At 56.0% G+C, this 14,685-nt stretch overlaps 1 protein-coding gene across 1 annotated transcript; it reads right to left on the minus strand.

The window, feature by feature from the left end:
• Positions 1-154: 154 nt before the first annotated feature.
• On the minus strand, positions 155-14,326 carry SF3A1 (splicing factor 3a subunit 1). Its single transcript, XM_030502239.1, has 16 exons — positions 14,141-14,326; positions 12,374-12,486; positions 10,447-10,651; positions 9,408-9,665; positions 8,732-8,806; positions 7,913-8,063; positions 6,923-7,116; positions 6,192-6,309; positions 5,915-6,100; positions 5,457-5,578; positions 5,029-5,271; positions 3,742-3,952; positions 2,838-2,992; positions 2,052-2,153; positions 1,781-1,852; positions 155-792 (listed from the first exon to the last, which is right to left on the minus strand). The coding sequence occupies exons 1-16, from the start codon at positions 14,204-14,206 to the stop codon at positions 691-693; spliced, it is 2,373 nt and encodes a 790-aa protein (XP_030358099.1). The 5' UTR covers positions 14,207-14,326; the 3' UTR covers positions 155-690.
• Positions 14,327-14,685: the final 359 nt, after the last annotated feature.

A 14,685-nucleotide genomic window follows, 5' to 3' on the forward strand; every position in this document is an offset into this window, starting at 1 on the left:
ACCAACCCCTGTCTTGCCCTTCCTGGAAAACACAAGGATTTCCAACAGTAAATGACAAACCCCCAATGTACATCCCTGCAGCCCCTGCGAGCGCTCTGAGGCCAGGCACAGCTCCATCCACAGCACCCCAACCCTGAGGCACCACAGCTCGACAGACGCCTGCACCAAGAGGTGTTTATTAAAACAAACTGGAGGCTCTACAGAAGCAGCACGAAGCTGTTTAACACACACAGACCCAAACACTCCTGCTGAGGGAGGATACGTTTCCAAGGCAGGGTCAATGTGAGAGGCTCCTGCAGAGGGATCCAAGACAGGGAAAGAACAAGGGGCTCATTGAGAAGGAGGAAGTTGTCAGGAAAAGGTGAAGTGAAGAAGCAAGCAGCACTCAGACAGATGATGGTCACCGTAAATCCCTCAGAGATGGATCTACTGAGCTGGGCACCACCTCAACAGTGCTTCAAGAGGGAATTCAAGCAAAGCATCGATCCCTAACAGAGCAGATCAGTACATTTACACATTTCAGGGCTCTATCAACTTCCCCTCTCCCCCCAGGTACCCAAACATGGGGTTCATCATCTCTCTCATCAAATTAGAGCAGTGGGAGTAGCCCCTAAAAGGCTGGAAGACTCAAAGGGTTGGGGTTACACGAGTGGCAACGCAGCCAGGTTATGCCTCTGGGCTCCATGGCTCCTATTTCTTTCTGCCTCCTCTTTCTTTGAGGGCCAGGTGGATGAGGGAGCCACTGGTCATGTTGTAATAGGCCAGAGAGTTCGAGTCCTTGATGAAGATGCCCTGAGGAGAGGAGAAAAAAAAAACAGTCAAAGCAGAACTCTTAATGCTCCCTCCCCACAAACCCCAGAGCCGAAGCCCTCCCGGCCATGGTGACAGGACGGGGGGTGACAGAACAACGAGGCTTTGGAAAAACCAGGAGAGATCCCAGTGTAGTGGAAGACGGGCACTGGAGGAGGCAGGGGCGCCAGGAATGGCACAGGAGAACCAATGGACAATACACCCCAGATACCTTCACACACACAAAGAGAGTCACCACCATGAGTGGAGTTATTTAGAATCACAGATCCCAGCCTGGTGTGGGTTGAAGGGACCTTAAAACTCCTCCAATTCCAACCCCTGCCACGGGCAGGGACACCTTCCACTAGAGCAGGTTGCTCCAAGCCCCTGTGTCCAACCTGGCCTTGAATGCTTCCAAGCTTCCTTTCTCACCAGGGGTTAACACAGTGTCTGCCCACAGATGAACTCCCCAGTGTACAAAGTTCACAGCTCAGGCAGCAGGTTGTGGCTGTGCATGACTGGAACCAAGACCCCCCCTGCATCCTGTGTCCACCTCTGGGGCAACAGCACAACAGGGACGTGGAGCTGTTGGAGGGAGGCCAGAGGAGGCCTTCTCAGGGCTTCCAAGTTACTCTCACCCACCTTCCCAAGCACACATGGCAGGCCAGCAAGAGCAGACTGACCCTCTGACTTGTCACCCTCCCCAGTAAAACAACAGGCTGATTCAGAGAAAGCCACCAAGCCCAAAGGACTCCTCTGCTGTGGCACCAACATGACACTCCACTGATGCCACCTATTCAAAGCCAGTCCTGCTGTCCTGGTGTGCAGCTCCGGATCCGAGCGTGCTGCACAGACAGGAACAACATTCCCTCTGTGGGATGCAGGGATGCAGCACCCCAGGAGGTGCATTACCAACATCCTCTGGTAAAAGTCAGTTTGTGTGTGAGACAGCACTGCCACAACAAGCAGCATTCCAAGGGCTTCCACCCACCTCATATTGCAGCTTCTGCTTCCCAGCCGGCATCCCTGTGGCCTCGTGGATCTTCACCTTTATAACAGACACCTGGGGAGAAGCAAAGAGCTTGTTCAGCTTGTTTCCCTGTTGTATGGGTGTCCCCACTGCTCCCCCCACCACAGGAGGATACAGCATGGGGAGCATCCCCAGGCTTACAGCTCCCACCATCAGGTGAGCTGCTGCTCCCCGAGGGAAGAGGCTCAGAGCCCAGGGAGGAGGGGGACAGGCAGGTCTGTGCACTACATGCCTGGTCTGAGAGGGGCAGGGTGAACACCAGCACTTGGCCGTTCAGCTTCCATTCCGTCTTGTCCTGCATGTTGGGAACCTGGACTTTGACCGTGACTGGGCCCTGGAGGAAACACAGATAATGTCTCAAGGAGAGGAGGCTCCACCGTGCAATAACCAAGTGCCAGGCACAGTGTTTGCTCCCCACAGCAGGCACATATCTTGAGCTCTCAGTAGACACAAATAAGCCTCAACGCTGGGAAAGGGCCTTCACCGCTCCCAAAACAAAGCATTTAGCTGGATTTCTCTCATGCCTCCCTCTGCTCAGGCACCACAGGCCTCACAGCCCTCCTGAAGAACTCAGAACAGCACATGCTGATGGCACCCCTCAGGAGAAGATTCAGTGTTAACACCCGGTCTGTGCTGTTACAGAACACTCACATCACCACAGTCATGCTGACACTGAGATATTGAATCCCTTCCACCTCCAGCTCAGCAGTTCTTAAAACCTTATTAGCACCTTTAGCTCTTCCTTGCATTACCATAAACCCACCTCTCCCTGCCCTTAAGCGCAGAAGGGCACCCTCTCCCCACACTGGGCTGGGGGTGGAGCGCTGCACTGCTCTTCCCAGCAAGGCACACAGCAGTTTGGGAATGCCAGCAGGAAGGAGCCACCTCGGGAGCTCACTCCCTTGTGCACAGCAGCTCCTCTCCATGCACTGAATTGGCTTCACATGCCTGTGGGGCTGCAGAACCCGGGGTGGCAGCACTCTGGTGCTTCTCCGTGAGCAGCCACACACACACGTACCTTGTTCCTGCGCAGGAACTCCTCCTCTGGGATGAGGCTGTCCTCACTCTTCAGCTTCTTCGAGACGGGCTCATCCTCCATGGGTGGAGGTGGGTGCACAGGAGGCATTGGTGCCGGGGAGGGAACCGGAGCCACGGGAGGAGCAGGAACAAAGGCTGGAAGGGGCAGAGGGACACCCCACAACGTGCGGTCAGCACTGAGCACTCAGCTGGCACCCCTCACACACAGACTCTCTGAGCAGACCAGCAAGGGCTGCAAATAAACGCATGTGCACAGGGGAAGTTCACACAAGCACCAGCACCACGCAAACTTCAAACTGAGATCTTTTATAGAGGGAAACAGGCCAGGAAGAGACAAGCAGCAGCAAAAGAGCTTCCTGCAGATCCTGCAGCAAAGGAAGCTGGGCAGGCAGCAGTGCCAGCACCTCGCTTTAAAGAAAAAAAGGAGCAAAAAGAAGGAAAAAGGGAAGAATTGCCTTTTCCATTGTGCTTTTCAACTCTGAAACACCCAATGCCATGAAGCTGCCATGAGGAAAAGGGCCAGGTAACAGCTTCTCCCCCCACTGCAGCAGCTTCTGTAAGGAGCTGCAATACCCAGCGAGGTGCCGGCAGATCCGCTTCACCCCGAGCCTTCTGGGTGCTTCTCTTCCCCTGGGCAGCTCCCGGGGACACAGCCACCAAACAGTGACACACAACTCGCTGTCGTGCTGCAGGAGGAGCTCTGAGCCCCACAGCAGTTACTGTGAAACAGGTCACACCAAACACCCCCAAACCCTCACTGATGGGGTTTGGGGTCTGCAGTGCCACCTGCACCCCTTCACCCAGGCACCAGAGGGGCAGAGTCAAGCTCAAGCCCGTGCTGACCAGGCCTGAGCTGCTGCTGACCCGGCGCACACTGAGCTTACCTGTTGGCACGATCATGGGAGGCGGGCGGGGGCTCATGATGGGGGGAGCAGAGGGGGGCATGGGCACCACGTTGATGCGCGGGGTGTGGATGATGGGTGGCATCGGGGTGGCGATGACAGATCCCGGAGGCAAACGGACCACGGACGTCATGGGGGGCCGAGGCATGACGGGGACTGCAGAGACCACAGCAGCACGCACGGGAGGGGGCATCTGCAGGGACACAGAGTCAGAGAATGATTTGGTCTGGAAAGGACCTTGAGATCATCCAGTCCCAATCCCTGCCACGGCCAGGGACACCTTCCACTAGAGCAGGTTGCTCCAAGCCCCTGTGTCCAACCTGGCCTTGAACACTGCCAGGGATGGGGCAGCCACAGCTTCTCTGGGAAAAGTCTGTGCCAGCGCCTCAGCACCCTCACAGGGAAGAGCTTCTGCCTTAGATCTAACCTGAACTTCCCCTGTTTCAGTTTGAACCCATCACCCCTTGTCCTATCACTCCAGTCCCTGATGAAGTCCCTCTCCAGCATCCTTGTAGCCCCCTTCAGACACTGGGAGCTGCTCTGAGGTCTCCAGCAGCTTCTCTTCTCCAGGCTGAACAGCCCCAATGTTCTCAGCCTGTCTCCATACGGGAGGTGCTCCAGCCCCTGCTCATCCTTGTGGCCTCCTTGCACTTGCTCCAACAGCTCCATGTCCTTCTGATGTTGAGGACACCAGAACTGCACACAGAACACGTAGGAATGCTGGGGGCTGTTCCCAACCCTGGCTAAAATAACATGGATTTCTGCTGGCCTGAGACTTGCTGGGAACCTCAGGCCCAGGCTGCCTGTGAACAGGCTCAGGAGCCCCATTAACAAATGAGCTGGCTCCTCCTTCCCTCTCCACCCCAGGAGCCGCTTTCAGCCGGGCAGCAGAACCCCGGGGCAGGGAGCCACCCTGAGCAGCTCTCACCTGCAGCCCCTTTGCTTCTGCATCCTGCCTGTTTCCACCCGGAACAGGCCCCCACCCTCCCTGTGCCAGCCACGCTCTGTGCCTCCAAGACCCAGGTTCTCCTCTGCCCAGCTGCTTGCGTCTTCCTGGTGCCTCCGAGGACAAACCACTCCACCCGAGCCCTATTTCCCATTTTTAACAGCAAGTTCAACATTCTGAGGTTTCCAAATGAATCTTAAACCACACAAAATCTGCCCTTAGGCCTGGTTATAACCTGCTGTTATAACCCTTAACCTTCATCAGGACTCCCTTCTCATTAAGTGTGGCCTCAGCAAGCCGCCTTTGGAAGCCCCAGCACTCACCGTGGGGGGACGAGGCACGGATGTGATGGGCTGAGCACTAGCAGGGGGATTCGATGCTGATGACGGAGGGGGTGGCTGGGGTATCTCATTGGGTTTGCTGGGACCGATCTTCTCCTTGCTGTCATCTTCTGGCACCAGCCCCTTGGCCTTATGGATCGCTTCAATCTGCTCTTGGAGGGTGATATTGGCCTGAGCAGCCTGTTGTGTGCGGGCCATGCTGCCTGAGTGGCCATCCCAGGTCACCTGAGAGGATAAAATACATCAGAATAAGCCTAACCCCAGCCTGTCCCGACTGCAACGGGAGCTGCAAAGACACCGAGAGAGCAGTCTGACAGCAAGAACACAGCTCAAAAGGCTTGTGTGTCTCTGAGCATACAGAATACTACAGGAACCTGCTAAAACCAAACCAAAGCCAGCGTCCACTCTACCTTTTCCTCTGGTTTCTGGATCTCCTCTTCACCAATCTTTTTACCAATGGCAGTCTCTTCCACACCAAAGATATCGGTACGGCGCTCCGCCAGCTGCTTCAGGCTGCTTTCAATATCCAAACCTGCAAGCAGCAAGAGAACTTCTTATCTCAAGTGACAGAATCAATCGTGACCAAGCCTCTGCAAATGATCTTTATGGTACCTAATGGCACAGTCTCTTTAGGAGACAGCAAGTGCTGCTCAGCAGCAGCCTGTGCTCTTTGCCTTTAGCTTCACAGAAAGGCTTTGATGCACTGAAGACAAACGCAGCCACAGAATCAGCACGCTGAGGACAACAGAAAGCTACATTTAAGATGGGCTTTATCAGAGAGAGCTGGGGAAGAGATGGGGTGTGCTAAGAGTGCCCAGAACTCATCCAGCAGCTGGGGTTTGCAAACCACAGCCCCCCTGAGGCTCACCTGGGGCATAGACCTCATCATCGCTCTGCTTTTCCCGGATGGAGCGGTCGCGCTGCTCCAGCCATCGAGGATCCAGGAGGCCAATCCTCATGTGCTCCTGCATTTTACTGGCAGGAATCTTCTCTCCAGTGATGGGGGAAACAAGATACTCGTCTGGAGCTGGGGCGGGTGGTAACGGCTTTGAGGCTGGAAAAGCAAAGCACAGTGTTGAAGCAGCCTGGAACCAAATGCTCTTGTGGCCAAAGAGGGAGAACAGACCCTCAGCAGCCTGCCTCACCTTTGGGATCGTAATCCTTCCTCACAATGACCTGGTCTGGTGTGGGAGGAAGAGGTGGTGGCATCGGGGTTTCTGGAGGAGGAGGCACCTTCTGACCTTCATCTTCATCATCTGAGCCCTTATTTAAACCAAACCCAAGAATGAGAACCAAGCTCCAGCAGTCAAATACCCACAGACAACATTTGGGAAAGGCATAAACATCCTGTGCAGCGCTGGAAGAGCTGATGCTGCAGCTGCAAAGAGATGGAGCTTTTCTGCCTCTGACACCCACAGTGGTTCCTCTGGCTAAATCCCACTTCAGCAAACCCAGAAGAGGAAGCAAGAACCCCTCAGCTTCCACATTAAAGAGCAGAGCAAGCAGGGGCTTATGGTTAACCCTGCTCTTGTTCCTTGTGACCACAAAAGAGCTTACAAGTGGGTGGAGGAAGAGTCTAAAATGAGTCATCTTTCAGCATTCCAGACTCTGCAGAGCGTGGCCCAAGGGCTTGCCCACAGGAAGATAAAACCCACACCATGAGGTGACAGCCCTGCTGCACTTCTCTCTTGGAGAAATTGTATTGTTAATGGAAAACATGAAAAGCTGCATATTCCAGCAGAAACAGGTTGGTTTGAAGTTCCATCAGAAAGAAATCTCATTTCCTCCAGAAACTGAGGAACATTTTACAGTGAAAATGCATCGAGGAGCACACAAACTTGGTGGGACAAAAGTAATGGGTCTGTTGGGTAGTTACCTCATCCATATCCTGCACTTGTGTGTCCTGATCCAGCTGCGCTGGGGGCTCATCTGTTTTCTCTTGCTTTTCATCTTCCTCATCTGACTCCACCTCCATCTCCACCTCCTCACTTTCCCCAAACTTCTCATAACGCTCCTGGATCAGGATCCGAGCTCCCAGCTCTTCCGGAGTGGTGGGAGGAGGGAAATTCCCTACAATGCACAAAACAGAGCTTCACTACCCCACTTCACTGCTCAATGCACAGACAAGTATCAACCCCCTGAATGAAAAGCAGGTTCTTTACGCAGCAGCAGCATCGAACATCTCCTTGGAGCCAAGATGTATAAAAGGGAAAGGATGGAGCCTGTCCAGACCAACATCAGCATGACACATGATGATGAAGGTACTTACAGCTAGGACTTAAGAAGTACTTAGGAAGAGAAGGTTCCTTAAGGGGAGACCTTAGAGCAGCTCCAGTTCCTAAAGGGGCCGACAGACTTCTCATCTACCCGTTGAAAGAAGGTAAATTCAGATGAGAGAGAAGGAAAATACCACTCATTATGAGGGTGCTGAGGCGCTGGCACAGGGTGCCCAGAGAAGCTGTGGCTGCCCCATCCCTGGCAGTGTTCAAGGCCAGGTTGGACACAGGGGCTTGGAGCAACCTGCTCTAGTGGAAGGTGTCCCTGCCCGTGGCAGGGGGCTGGAACTGGAGGAGCTTTATGGTGCCTTCCAACCCAAACCATTCCATGATTCCATGACAGGTGAAAGTGCTGCCAGAAAGTGGAACAAGTTCTGCTGTCCTGGTGGAAGTGAGAAAGCAGACACTAGCGCAGTCCTGGACTTAGTTCCAGGGGAACATTACTGACTCCAGAGGAACCCCAGCCCTGGTGTCACTAGGCGGCTTTCCCCACGTCTGTGCACCCCAATGTCTGCCTAAAACCAGCACTTCAGGACACGGCCCCTGCTCAAAGGGAGCAGAGTTCCATAGAGGTTACAGTGCTTCAGTACCTTGCTCATTGGGCTGAAAGTCAACTGTTTCCACCACCACAAAGTCATGCCAGTCGATCTGGGCATAGGCCACACGCTCCTTTTCTTTCTCCTCCTCCTCCTTCTTCCTCTCTCGCTCCTGGAACTTTGCCCACTCCACTCTGTAATACACCTGCAAAGCAGACGAAGCACACACCAAACATCAGACAAGAAACACAACACAGTCACCTCTCCAGCACCTAAAGGTTCGCACTACCAACCCTTCCAGGGCAGCTACCCCGGCAGTATTCCAGAGGCCTGGCACGACAAAGAGCTGTTTCCTTCAGAAAGCACAGGTCTGCCTGCTGTGTGCTGCGCCAGCTCTGTGAGGTGGTTCTCTCTAACGCTGGAGCTGCAGACCTCCGGAGCCAAGATCAGGCCATCCAGGTCTGATGTGACGTGGGTATCACCGAAGATTCCCAGCAAACAATTCCCAGCCACTCAGCTACAACCCTGTAATTCCATCTTTCCAAAGGAAAAACCTCCGTGTGACGAGGATAGAAGTCAAAGTAATACAGAATAACCTGGAAGGACTCCAAGTGGCTGAGGTGTCACAGTGAAGTTGTCTGAGAGCAAAACATTCTGCTCTGAGAAGCTTCATGCGGTTCCTATGCCTCTGCTGCCACCCCTGGCACCAGCAACAGCCAGTGAAGGCAACTGGAGCACCCTGTGTTCCAGCGGCCACAGAGGAAACACCCACTTTATTGTCTATTTGTATTTGCTGCCCATAAACCAGAAACACACGAAGGGAAAACATTCAAACCACCAGTGAAATGCTGTGGTACATTTCCCAGGCATTACCTGGTCAAGGACTTCCTTGGGATTTTCAGCCTCCTTCTTGAGTTTGAGGAGCAAACCTTTGGGTGGGATCAAGATCTGAAACACATGATGCAGGACAGTTGGTGACAATTCTTTTTGCCAGAGCCTCCTTAAAAGCAATTATTCTCTTTCCTCAGGGATGAAAACACCAGCAGACCCCGGCGCCATGTGCCAGTTATTCTGCTGCAGCCCTCTTATTACTCATCCCTCCTGCTTGCACTTGATAATACTCCCTCCTGGCTTTCCAACTACCCTCTGAGCTTAAAAACCCACAGCTCTTACTTATATTACAGTAGGGGCTGGCTCATTTAAGTAACAGCCCACTGTGGTCAGCACTGCATGCTGCCAACAATGAGATATCCACTCAGAGTGGGATTTAAAGGACAGACCCACAGAACCCCAGCCTGGTTTGGGTTGAAGGGACCATAAAGCTCCTCCAGCTCCAACCCCTGCCACGGGCAGGGACACCTTCCACTAGAGCAGGTTGCTCCAAGCCCCTGTGTCCAACCTGGCCTTGAACACTGCCAGGGATGGGGCAGCCACAGCTTCTCGGGGCACCCTGTGCCAGCGCCTCAGCACCCTCATGGTCCTGCAGATGTAGCCTCCAGAACCCACCACTGCTGCCGAGGGGATGACCCTGGGGGGAGCTGCTGGGTACCTTGGTGTACTGCTCAACCAGCTTCGTGAAGTAGTTGAAGAGGCTGTGCTGGGGGCGAAGGAAATCAAACTGGTAGTTCCTCTGCTCCTTCTGCATGAGCTGCGTGAGGAACTGCCGCCCGTTGCGCGCCACAAACTGCGCCGTCAGCTTCACCACGTCCAGGTCGAAGGCGGAGATGGAGGGAGGATCCGCAATGAACTCGAACTCTGGAGGAGGCTCTTTGGGAACCACTGTCTCCTGGATCACCTGGGCCTGCACCTGCAGAGCAGAAGGACACAGCTCAGGCACTGCCCGTGGGAAACCATCACCAAACACTTGGAGAACACCTTTTGCTTTCAGCTGCTGCAGGAAAGCAACATCAGAGACGCTGGCAGCTGCAAGGAGAAGAAAAGCTGCTACCACAGGGTGCATCTGGGTCTGGGCCCGCTGTAAAAGCAAGCACTGCTCCACCAGCTAACAAAGCTGGAAGCTGTCAGGATGTTGCTGTAATCCTGCAGGATGGGCAGTGCTACCCAGCACGACTGCTGGGTGTGCAAAGCATGTGGAGGACTCAGATGCAGCCAGTGCCCTTGCTCCAGCCACTATGGAAAAGGCACAGCTAGGCAAGACTAGCAACACTTTGCATTCCACATTTTAAGGGGAACCTGGTCCTTCTGGCAGGAAAAGAGGGAATATTTCTACAAGACAAGCTCAAAGTGAACTCCAAGACTCCAAAGACTTGCCTATGGCAGGAGTCCCAAATCCATCCAACCCAAGCGATCACTAGTGGAGGCACCGTGTCAGTCAACTGACAGTTGTCATTAAGAAGGACCAAGTAGAACAATAAAGTGGTTCTTTCCCATACAACTTTGAGTTCCCAGCAACAGGGGGATGCCCATCTGCAGCAAACCAAGCCCCAGCCACTGAACCCCGAGGGCTCAGTGCTGGCTTTCTTGCACGGTGTAACCAGCTCCTTGTGTTCCCAACCTCCTGCTTCCCACCAGGCTGTGTGCCCCCAGGGAGAAGCCAGGTTCTCTGCCCGAGCGAAAGGGACACGTACCTTCTGTGGCAGCTGCTGCTGGGCAGTCTGCTGCTGCTGCATCACCTTGGGAATAGCAGCCGAGGGCTCCTGGGCTTTGCCCTCTTTGAACTCGCTGACTTTGTGCCGGTAGTAGGCATGGTAGGGATCGTTGGGGTTCAGGAAATTGAACTTGGGGTTGTTTATCTCATTCTGACGAATTCGAGCTTCAAACTCGGGACCATTTCTGGGGAGGAAACAGAGGGATTGTTCAGTTGAACAGACATCAACTCCAGGGTAAAGGTCTGTTTCTTTTGTGGTAAGATGCGTTGATGTGTCAGCCCCTCAAAGGACCATTTCCTCTCCTACATGGAAGGGGTTCACCCCTAAGTAACTCCCACCCAACAGCTCAACACACACAAGTCGAAGGCATTTGTCCTGCTTTAGTCTGAACACTCCACAGTGAATGTTCCTTCAGACAGTTCAAAACCCAGCAGTGTTCCACAACCTCGTCTGGCCACGCACAGACAAAAGGCCATTTACTGGACTGACAGTTTATGGGATGAAGTTTACAAGCTACTTAGAGAATGATTTTAATTGCTCTATTCACAAGCTTTTAGGACCAGTTTCACTTCCAGAAAGTGCATATAAGGAAAAAAAGCAGGTAAGGAGCAGCCTGTGCAGAGGCTGAGCACAGCAGGGTTGCATTGAGGGAGCCCGAAGCTGAGGTACCATCCATTCCTCCCATCCATGTGTTTGGGGGCAGCTTGAGCCAGAGGATGCTTCTCTTCATACCCTCGGGTTACCTCCAAGTCTTGTTTGGACACTCCCCCTCTTCCGAAAGAGGAGGTCTCTGCAATACCAAGGGATAAACAGCCCCTTCCCTATGCTCACAGGAAGCCAACGCTCCCTGGCAGTGCTTAGAGACCAGTTACACAGTAAGTGCCTTTGCCCAGAGCAGCGCCGAGTAACTCCCTTAAACCCAAGGTGACAAGTGGCCCGTCCCGGCGAGGCGACAGCACACAGCGTGTGGCTGCTGGATGCCAGGAAGGGCAACAACGAGCCAGCTGAGGGGTGGCACCTCCCACGCTACCCACATGGTGCCAGGAGGCCCGGAGCCAGCCCCAGCACCTCACGCAGTGATTAGACAGAAATCAGACCCCGGAGCTGCTGCGAGGGCTGGAGCAGCTCTGCTCTGGAGCCAGGCTGAGAGAACTGGGCTGGGGCAGCCTGGAGAAGAGAAGGCTCCTGAAGGGGAGACCTTAGAGCAGCTCCAGGGCCTAAAGGGGCTCCAGGAAACCTGGAGAGGGGCTTTGGACAAGGGCCTGGAGGGACAGGCCAAGGGGAATGGCTTTAACCTGCCAGAGGGGAGATTGAGATGAGCTCTGAGGCAGAAGCTCTTCCCTGTGAGGGTGCTGAGGCGCTGGCACAGGGTGCCCAGAGAAGCTGTGGCTGCCTCATCCCTGGCAGTGTTCAAGGCCAGGTTGGACACAGGGGCTTGGAGCAACCTGCTCTAGTGGAAGGTGTCCCTGCCCGTGGCAGGGGTTGGAGCTGGAGGAGCTTTAAGGTCCCTTCCAACTCAAACCAGGCTGGGATTCTAGGAATGATGCCAGTTGGCAAATGGAAGAAGCCCAAATGAATCCAATTTATTCAGCTTTCAGACTCCTCCCCACATTTGACATCCACTCCCACTGATCACTGTGCTGGTGCCAGCCACAGCAGGAGATCCTGCCCTAAGGGGGGATCACACACCCCTGGAGGAGCTTCTCTCCCCCCGGCTATGGGTGAGATGGGGCTCACTGAGCTGAGCACAACCAGGGGTGGGATTTCACCCCGGGGCTCACCACAAGTGAGAAGCCTTGTCACAGGCCTGGGACTACTCCAGCTTCCAGAGCTGCACAGCCATTAGCACCAAAGAGGAAAAGCAGGAAAATCCCAGGAATCACGAGCCAACAGCGGTGTCCATTACCTGGCTACGAAGCTGGCAGTCTTGTCCACAATATTCCTGACTTCTGGAGGAGGGTAAATAATTCCAACCACAGGCTTGGCCGGGGCTGCTTCCTCTTTCGGCTCCTCTTCTGGCTGTAGGAAGAACGAATACACACACGTTTATGTGGTGCTCTGGACAGGAGCTGGTCCAGAGCTGAGATGCGGATCTAGCATGGAATAACGCTGGTAACACCCTGGTGCCTCCCAGCTCCAGCAACGGGCCAAAGGGAAGAGCTGGGCCACAGGAATACATCTTTGTGGTGGTTGCAACCAGTCAAGATGCTACATTCAAACAGCCTCAAATGAAAGCTGAAAACAAGAGAAGGAACTTCAAATACTAGTGAGCAACGTGTGTGTGCCAGCGTCAGGGGGTGCAAAGAGCCTGGAGGGCTGGAAACCCCATTGCCAGGTGGTTGATCTCCATTCCTTCCCCACTTCGTTGGGAATAACAATCCTAACACAGCTCAGCTGCCAGAGGGGAGGTTGGGATGAGATGTTAGGAAGTTCTGCCCCGTTCTGCATCCCCCTGCTCAGTGAATGCCGTATGTCAGAATGGGGTATCCCAGGCAAACAGCACCTCCTCAGCTCCCACATCCCGGAGTGTTTCCCAACACAAGGCTCTGGTTTAACAATCCCACCCCCAGACTCCCCTCGGCTGCTCAGGGGGGTGACAAGGTGGCTGCTTGCCCAGGGCTCCGCAGGGAGCCGGGGAGGAAGCTCAGGCCCCTCCATGCAACCAAAACAAGTGCTCCCGGTGTGTTTCCTATCCCAGCCCTGACCCCGAGTAGCTTTGGGAATGTCGAGCAAAGAGGAACGCCTGGAGCGCTCCCTCTGGGAATAGCTCAGCACTGCTGAACAGGTTGAGAAGGTCGGAATGTTCCCAGAGGCCTGGGGGAATACAAGAGAGCAGAACCTGAACGATGAACTCCCATTAAATCAAACAGAGCTTTCCATCCCAGAGCAGCTGCATCGAAAGCTGTGTCCCAGAGAACAGCCCTGCAGGACATCGTCCTTCTCACTGCAATTCCAGGAGGATCCGAACCACGATCCCAGAGCCCTCCCTGCGGGCGGCTCTGCCCTCCTGCAGACCCGCAGCTCCTCGCAGGACACTCGCGTTGCTCCCCCTCCTCACCAAGGGGCTTCCCCAGGGAAAGCTGTCACACAGAGCAGCTCCATGGGGAATGTCCCCGGGAAGCGTTCACGTTCCCGTCCAGTCCCCGGCTCCGCACAACCCCCACGGCTCCGAGGCAGAACGAGCCGGACACAACCTGAACAGGGAGCGCGGGGCGCGATGTGCCGCGGGGGCCACCCCGCCTGCGCCGCGCACCGCCGCCAGGAGCACACGGACCAGGAACCCGCGGGGGCCCAGCCGGGGGGGTCGCGGTTTCCTCCCGTGCGCAGGGACGTGCCGCGGACTCAGCTCCCCGCAGCGGCGCCCGGCACACACCGGCGCTGCGGCGCCAGGCACCGGCAGAGCCTGCCCGGGAGCAGCGCTCCCGCCCGGCACGGCCCCGAAGAGCCTCCGGCTGCGGCGAACGCAGCCGGGACAGGGGGCACGGGGCGAGGCGGTGAAGCGCAGCGGGGCGGGGGCGCCTGGTCCCTTCGGACGCTGCTCCCGCGCCTGCCGCAGCCACGGGGGCCCCGCGGGGGGACTCAGACCGACACCCCCCACCCAACCCCGCGGGGTCAGCGCAAGAGCCCGGAGCCGCGACTGGCCCCGAGCGACCCGCCCCCCCCCGGCCCGCACCGGTTTGCTGTCGGCGGGCGGCGCTGGCTGCGCGGGCGGCATGGCCTGCACGGGTCCCGCCGGCATGGCGCGGCGCTGCGGGGGCTCCGCTCCGGGGCCGAGGAACGGGAACCGGGACCAGGACAGGCAGCACCGACCGCGGCGGGCGAAATGGCGGCCGTGCCACACGCGCTGCGCATGCGCGCCGGAAGTGACGAAGCGACCGCCAGAGGGCGCGAAGAGCGGACTGCCGGGGGGTGTGCGGTGGCGGTGGAAGGGGCAGTGCGCATGCGCGAGGGGAGGGTCTAAAGGAGGAGAGAACCGGGGGCGTGGTCTGTGGGGGGCCGGCCTGTGGGAGGCGTGGTCTGTGGAGGGCGTGGTCTACAGTGAAGGAGTGGTCTGACATTGGGCACCTGCGCAGGGGGCGTGGCCTGAACGGGGGGCACGGCTTGTGACTGGGTGGTCTGCACCGGAGGGGGGCGTGGTCTGCTGGGAGCTAGCCTGTGATTGGTTAGACTGGTCGGGGGCGTGGTGAGTGGTGGCCGCGGTCTCCGTTGCCATAGCAG

This window comes from Strigops habroptila, chromosome 11, assembly GCF_004027225.2.
Source record: "Strigops habroptila isolate Jane chromosome 11, bStrHab1.2.pri, whole genome shotgun sequence".
NCBI lineage: Eukaryota > Metazoa > Chordata > Aves > Psittaciformes > Psittacidae > Strigops > Strigops habroptila.

Excerpts from the sequence above, each read along its gene's own strand:
- SF3A1 (XM_030502239.1), bottom strand. The coding sequence starts at position 14,206 with ATGCCGGCGGGACCCGTGCAGGCCATGCCGCCCGCGCAGCCAGCGCCG. Across the intron at positions 5,579-5,914 it reads TGATGAGGTCTATGCCCCAG|GTTTGGATATTGAAAGCAGC; the intron begins GTGAGCCTCAGG and ends TGCTGCTTGCAG. Across the intron at positions 2,993-3,741 it reads TCCCATGATCGTGCCAACAG|CCTTTGTTCCTGCTCCTCCC; the intron begins GTAAGCTCAGTG and ends TGCCCCTTCCAG.